General features: G+C 41.1%; 1 protein-coding gene across 5 annotated transcripts in view; it reads left to right on the forward strand.

Annotated features, from left to right (window-relative positions):
* kif13a (kinesin family member 13A) overlaps positions 1-5,126 on the forward strand; it is a 98,146-nt gene extending 93,020 nt beyond the window's left edge. For 3 of the 5 annotated variants that reach the window (XM_088929219.1, XM_088929217.1, XM_088929218.1), the window contains 2 exons: positions 1,818-2,928; positions 3,783-5,126. In XM_088929219.1, coding sequence (XP_088785345.1) covers positions 1,818-2,928; positions 3,783-4,000 — 1,329 coding nt within the window. In that variant the 3' untranslated portion in view covers positions 4,001-5,126. Of the gene's footprint in view, positions 1-359; positions 480-1,817; positions 2,929-3,782 lie in introns of all 5 variants that reach the window. The other 2 variants (XM_088929215.1, XM_088929216.1) reach the window with 1 other exon arrangement.
* The last annotated feature ends 2,692 nt before the right edge of the window (positions 5,127-7,818 follow it).

Raw genomic sequence — 7,818 nt, forward strand, 5'->3', positions numbered from 1 at the left:
CTCTACAGAAGCCAGCTGTTTCTCTTCCGCTATCTTTTTTTGTGTGTTTTGGCTAAGGAAAACGACATTTCCACTTGGATGCACTGTGGATGAGTGCAAATGCATCACCTTGCTAGAGATGTCACATTGCTCTTCCCAGCCTGTTCCAGCCAGCCCAAGATTACCCAGTGTGCTCTGCCTGAGCCTTGGCATGAATATGTACTGTGCTGTCGCGTGGGGATGGCGGAGTAGTGTTTTTTGTGTTGTGCATGCCTCTCTCGCCATTCGCTTTTTAACTGCATGTCTCAAGTGTTTTGAATTAACCTGCCATTGCCTTGTTTGTGTGATGTTTTGCTTGTTGTGTGTCTCAACCATTGCAGAGCATGCCTCCATCTCAGGATAGTTCTAAGCTGGCTCACAGCCCTGACAGTGTTGTGTCCTCAGGATGTATTGCCAGCAGCATGCAACTAGATCACTATAACACACAAGGATCTAAGATTGTAAGTCCCACATTTACTGTCATGCTACCAGCTAGTGGGTATCAGGAGGGCTTGCTCATATGCAGTGTCTTGAGAAAGCTGGCGTGGTAAATAAATGTTCACATTTTAATGGTGCCATGACAACAATGGGATACAAATAATGTTACCCAGATTCTCTTCTAAGAGGCAGAAGCTTAATGCTGCTGCTACTGTTTTTGTATTTGTATATTTTTTTGTGAAAGAAAATGAGTAAAGGGAAGCTGTCATTGGAGCAACACTTGTGTCAATCATGTAACACATATAAATAAAACCATCGATCTGAATGCTGTTAATAATTTGTATGGCTTAAAATGAAAAGCACAAAATTGAATGTGTTAAAGACCAAAATTAAGATTTAAATTTGTTCATTTTGATAGGTACTCCTAAAGTTGAGTAACAATTTAGGGTCAGTGCCACATCACTGAAAATTACTGAAAACTTAGTGACACTGGAAAGTCTAAAGATGATCAAAAAACGATTTTTCTTCTTAGGTGCAGCCTACACATACTGTAGGAACTCTACTAAATAATTTTGGCCTCAGCCAATAGTGTCCCCAGTCCTATACTGTATGTGTACAGTATGTGCGTTATAAATAAAAACGACCATTATTATCAGCCTCATCCCGTTCTTCCAGAAGAATTGCCTTTGTCACCATTGTTTTGATGAAGATTAAGACATGTGGAATCCAACTGCACAATCTGCAGGTTCTGCCCATTTTTAATAGCACTCAGATCTGAGAATTGGTCTGGCCTGGATAGGCAATGGAAATCTTCCTCTTGTGTTCCTTTAGCCAGTCTCTCATTGCCCGACACCAGGAGAATGTGTTCATTTGACTGATATTGTACCTATTATTATGGCTTTTGGATGTAAATGTGGGAATTTCTAATAAACAACAGGCCTCTGGGCAATAAAAGTTTAAAAAGGGTCATTAGGCTTTGTAGACTTTTATTTTTCTGCATCCAAAGTTCAGCCCTCACTAACTGAGGAGGATATGTTTATGAAGTAGCTTATGTGATGAATCTTCTAGGTATTTTCTAGACCTGTGGCACAGAGCCTTTTATTTATGCTCAAAGACATAAGCAACAGTTCTGGGCCTAAGAAAATGTGTCAGCCTTCTTGACAAAAATCCAAAGGTATTACATATTCTTATTGGAAATAAGTATACAAGGGGCTACAAATGCCTTTTATAAATTAATTATTTTATTATCAGTGGTCTAAAATGGTGAAAACAATTTAACATATTATCCGAATATCTCTCCAAGTTTCTTAAGTTATTCTTCATTCTGTTAAACTGTATTTCTTTGTTTCATCAACCTTTAGGATTCTGAAGAAGACGATACTGATTCGGACAGCGTGAGCAGGCCCGGTGTGGGCTCTCATGGCCTCCAGAGTTTACAGCCTTACATTCCCGAAGAATTTGCAGACTTTGATGTTTACAATGCCAGCCTGGAGAGCAGGGACATGTTCTCTTCCAAAACTGAGCTGACCAGCTGTCGAATTTTAGAAAAAGAAGTCTCCCGCAGCCCCACTGCCAGTAGCATGACCAGTGGCTACTTCTCCCACAGTGCCTCTAACGCCACTCTGTCTGATGTGGTCTTCGCTGGCAGTGACAGTACTGACCAGCTGGCCAATCAGAACAGAGACACTGAGCCCTGTGACCCCTCACATCTGGAGAGGAGGCTCTCCTTCAGCCAGGACCAGCTGGAGCACGTTGAGGAAGCCCCACAACATGCAGCAAAATATTCAGTTGAAACTAAAAGTGCCTTAGGAAATGAATCATTTCCATGCAAGGAGGTTGCTGAACCCAAAAGTAGGACTCCCTCCAGAACTGCAACCATTTTCTCCTCATGCTCGCTAAGATCAGCCTCTGCAACACAAGCTGCTGATGTTGTGCCGGATTCATCGTCGAGCGAAAATGCTCTGTGTCTCTCCAGTCAAGAGTTTACAGACTTCAAAGGCGCAGATGATGAGAAGGAAATTGGGCAGTTTATTGATGAGCAGTGTGAAGAAAAAGGCTTTTTGGCAGGACAGAAAGAACTGGGTCAAAGCTCTAAGTGTGGTGCTATTAACCAAATCCACAGCCCAATGCAAAATGGCCGACAGTCACTATGTGCCCCTGTCGAGGCCTTGCAGAGCACACAAAGGATGACCGATTACATGTGCCTGACAAACTCGAGTGAAGAACTGACTGCTGGGGTGTCTGTGGAATCAGGTGGAGACTCTACCCCTCCAGCTACAGACACATCCATGAACAAGAATCATATGGACTCCTCAAGCAGTGATGAGGGTCCTCCTTTAAGACACTCTCCTGAGTGGATGGCGCCAGGCGAACATGTGTGTATTGGAAATAAAACTGGGACTATTCACTATGTTGGTGCTGTGGATTTTGCAGAAGGAGTCTGGGTTGGAGTGGAGCTTGACCTTCCAGCTGGTAAGTGGTTTTGATGCTGAGGAACAATTAAGGACAGATTCTACAGGGAAACATACTTGTTGATTAGTATCACCAGCACAGAAGTGCTCATATTTACAGTAATGTGAAAAGGAAAATACACACTCTTAGGATCATTTTGCAGCACCTGATTCTAATTGCCTTCTTAACTGATATGGAAGCAGTAAGGGTGCACTTACGTTTTCACACAAGGCTTCTGAATATTGACTGATTATTTGTTTGATAAAGAACGACAAAGTAAAATTATCCCTCACGTGAGTTTAGATTTCTCTACTGCTAGGAGTTGTTGAGAACTAGATGCAGGTCAGATATGTCTTAATATATAAAACCATAGAATCGCAAGGGGGTGTTCTTGCTTTTTTTACATCACTTTACATACAGTCATAGAAGTACTAAAACGTATCCAGTGGTCATTTATACTGAGATACAGAAGGATCTTGTATCTGCTGTATGATGCTAAAGTGTTGATGCTGACACAGTTCCTTCTTCCCATCGACTTATAACATTTCTTATTGTAAATGTGCAGGAGACCGTAAATTGTAATTTGTATAACTTGTTTTAACTGGTAGAGAAAAATGTTAGCTCTTATGTTGATGTAGCTCTTGAGCTGCATGCTTATTTCAAAGTCTTGTTTGGCACACCATGTGTTATAAAACTATCAGTTATGTTTAAAAGTGGTCTAAATATTTGTGGACAGAGGGACTGAAGTTCTTTAATTAAAAAGGAGGTTCTTCTTACTCTGAGACGAGCCATCGCCACTGAGGCAGAGAAAGAAACTTTGCGTTGTGAAATATCTATCCTGTGGATGTAAATGTTTTTATTTGTTGTGTTTACAGGCAAACACGACGGCACTGTCCATGGGCGGGAGTATTTCCGCTGCCTCCCGGGACACGGCGTGTTTGTGAAGCCCTCCCGCCTCTCTCAAGCCCCCAGCAAGGTCAAAGCGCACGACAACGTACCCAGGTCCCGGTCGGCCACCAGCACCAGCGAGAAACGGAGAGGCGTGGCCACCCCCCCGAAGACACAAGAACACCGCCGCTCGTGGGTCAGCTGATCCTCGGCTTTTGCTCTTGCTACGCGCCCTGCTGTGTAGAGAAACAGTGTTTGGTTGTGTATATTGGAACCTGATTTGTATATTCGGAAAGGTGACTGAATGTGGTTTCTGCGGGGTCGTGACTTTGTCCTTTTATTAGACGCCAGCTAACAGCTAGTAGTTGGTGCACGTTATACAGATACACATGTACTTAGTTTAAAGCCCACATTTTATAACTTTGACATGCTGTATTAATTCTGAATTACTTCATTGGAGACGCCTATTCGCTCAGACAAGCTTACCTCCTGAGAGAATGTGGGTTTTCTGTTAGAAACTATACCACTGTTAAAGTTGTCTGTTTTCCTAACTCCTTGTCTGTATGATTTTAAATGTTGTGAATTACCAAAGAACCTGTTATATCTGCTGTCCATACCCTAGTTTGGTTTTTTTTTAAATGGAAAGCTCTGTGCCATATTTCCCTTGATGGCTAGGTATTGTAATGCCTTTTGCTTCTCTGTGTTTCACAAAACACTCTTCCATGACGTCTGTCTTCCAAAAGGTCGCTACTGTGTTGACTAGGCTTTTACTGGAAACCGTACGAACTCAATCACCATGCATCATCCAGTGCCTCAAGGCATTTAAAACACTAACATTCAAACCTGTCTGCCAGGTAGATACAGGACTGAGAAAAGTGTTACTGCTACAAAGAGAGCTTCAGTTTTGTTGTGTTTTGGAACAAGTACAATTTCCATTATGTAATGGTACTTAGACTCTGCCAATTTAGACTTTTATGTGAATGGTAGGGTTGGACAATGATGGGGAAACAAAAAAAAATGTATGTATCATAGTTTTATATACTTGGATGATAGTGGGTCTTCTGTGCTCTGCTTGAAAAGTATTGCTAAAAGTATTTTTAAACAGATTTCATCATGAGGAGCTGCAAAAACAAACGGTCTACTGTAATTTCAAGTAAAAACCCAGGACCTTATTTTAAAAAAGCTGCTCTCCCCGAATGGATGGTGTAAATAGCCCCCTGTTTGGACATAGTGTTTACTACACTGTACTGTACAGAATTGTAATTTATATTGTATTTCACCAACTCTATTTAATTGGTACAGAAGTGTTTTAGAATACAGAATGTTTACAATGTAAATACTGTTCTTGTCTTTTTTTTCCTTCATTCCAAGATAGTCATGAGCATTGTCCAGTTCTCTATCTGGTACATTACTCAAGGGTCACCACTTATTTTAAGCAGTCATTATGTCAGAAGCCAGTTCATCTTGGCATTCATAAGATATTTATGAAGGTAGATGTGTCAACTGCAAAGGAACAGGTAAAGGTTTATTCCATGCTGAAAGGAAAAGAAAAGAGATGCAATGTTTCAGCTGTGTAGCCTTCTGAACCTTCACATCTGAAACGTTGTCTCTTTTCCTTTCAGCATGGAATAAACGTTTACCTATTCATGAGACATTTTCATTTGTTTTAAAAATGCACTGAAGCCAAGTACAATTTACAACACAGCAAAACAGAGCTGTTAAAATGACTAAGAATCGGCACTATGGCTTGAGCAATGCCTGTTAAACACTGGGCTCTCCCTGCTAGCTGCTGACCCCTTTCAGAAGAACTGTGATATTTCAATCTATCGCCTGCCACTGCTACGTAACCAATAGCTTATCTGTTCAACACCAATTTCCTCACAAAATAAGATAAAAGGGATTTTTGGTGAAAAATTATACTGGTTCTTTATGAGAGTATCACCATATACAGCAATACCTTAGGACTCAGAACAATGCCTTTAATTACCAAGTGAAGTCATTTAGTGCTGTCTCTACACAGCTCCTGCCTACTTTTGAGAATAAAAAACAAGTGGAGACATCACTGTGTTGAACCACAGAGTATCTAAACCTGTACTTTTAATTTGCCCATTCAGGATTAAATGAAAGTCCAGAAAGTTGGCCAAGAACCTACACAATTCTCAAGTTGGACTACACCTGGAGTCCTATGTTGATTTCCAGGAGGTCTCTGAATAAAGCCTTAGTTGCATTGTAAAAATTCTTAAATTAAAACTCTGGATGTATGACAAAGCTTCATCCTTATATTCTAAATACTGCTGTTACAATTGTTGTATTCCGGAGCAAGCCAACTAGCCATATTGTAGAAGCTGATACCCTGGTTCCTTTTAAGAAACAGCTGTATGAGATCCCTGGATCAATTAACTACAAACTACCAAATGGATCAGATGGGCCAAATGGCTTCCTCTCTTTTGTAACCTTTCTTATGTAGAAAGCAAAACATTATTTTAGTCTTCACCCACTAAAGGCTCATGCATAAAATACAATTACCCCCTTCTGTCCGGACAATTGTATTGAGGATCCTGCAGTCTGGCACATATTATATTGTTATACTGTAAGAAATAATTGAAAGATCACTGTCATTACCAAACTTCTCAAACACATTGATCAGTAGTGTCTTTCTTAGTGTACTTCTCCTTGTGAATCAGAGTGACAGTTCAATAATGGCTGTGTGAATGGGCTTTTCAGATTATTCTGGATGTCTATGGGTTTTTATTACTTATTACTTAGCTCTTCCATTAAAGGCCGTCTGAAGAGCATCTCCCAAAAAGGCAGTTCATGAAAAGGTTTGTAAGAATACATACAGTGTGCTTAAATGGCTTATGGCCACTTCCTAAAGGCTGAATATCTTCACTGACATCAGATATGCCATTTACTGTATAATTGTGTGTGCTTTCTCTGAAGCTCAGTGCGCAACACCAGTCTGCAGTCTTTCCAATATACTGTAGCCCTGAACTCTTTACATCACGGATTCAGATCCGTGATCTGTAACTCTAGCTGAAACCAAAGGTCTGTAGGACTGTTTTCTCACTCAGTTCAAGGAACAAGGCTCACTGGCATAGAGGCTGTTCCAGAGGATGACTTCATTACCTTTGAATGTAAAATCGCTCTTAAATACTACAAGGACCTTAAAAAGGATCTTTACATACTGTATAAATACATAGATCCTTTCATGCATACTGTAACTTCCTACATCTCACTATTACCATGTCATATGTATTTGTTCCTTCTTCCTATGTGGACGTTTCTGCACAAAATGATATTAAATTTCACTTGATATTTTTCTGGCATTGGTGCTTTTGAATTCCTGCCAAAGGACAGAAACAGAGGTCTTTGTGGCCATGACTGTGGCAGACACAGTAGTGTGTGTATATTCCACAGGACTGGGAAGGACCGCAATCCTGACTGTTCTGGTATGTTCCCTGAAATGGTTGGCCAGTGTAAATGGAAGGAAACTTTGTTCGGAAAAGATCACTCTAATCCACAGATCTCTTAACAATCCATGCTAGACACTTTGTGATGCAACAGACGACACTGTATTGCCAGTAAATTCATATCCACTCCAGATCACCCAGAGGGCATTGTGCCTGTCCTACAATTCCATCCACTGCATTTCTTGCAGAAAGCGTCCTACACGATCACATTTGAGAATCAAGACGGATGCCCTTCACAGTAATTCAAAGCGGTAATTTCAGTTGCCATGTTTCTGGCTTTCACACACCCAGTGGAGTTTACCTGCCCCAGTTTAGGGGGCAAGAGCAGATGTGGGAGACTGTGAAAGCTGTACGCAGAGGTGCTTGACTGCAGCTGGGTTGCTTTCCTGCCTGGCTTGAGAGCAACTTGCAGGCAAGGCCAGCTTGGAAGGTATCTGAGAATGGCCAGCACCTGGATGGAAGGCATTCAAGACGTCTTCAGGTTTCTTGTCCTGTATTTTCAGAGTCGGAGAGTACTATTTGTACTCCAGCTCCCCAGGGGAGTTAAAATAAA

The sequence above is a fragment of the Atractosteus spatula genome, chromosome 12 (assembly GCF_055471065.1).
Source record: "Atractosteus spatula isolate fAtrSpa1 chromosome 12, fAtrSpa1.hap1, whole genome shotgun sequence".
In the NCBI taxonomy this organism is placed as follows: domain Eukaryota; kingdom Metazoa; phylum Chordata; class Actinopteri; order Semionotiformes; family Lepisosteidae; genus Atractosteus; species Atractosteus spatula.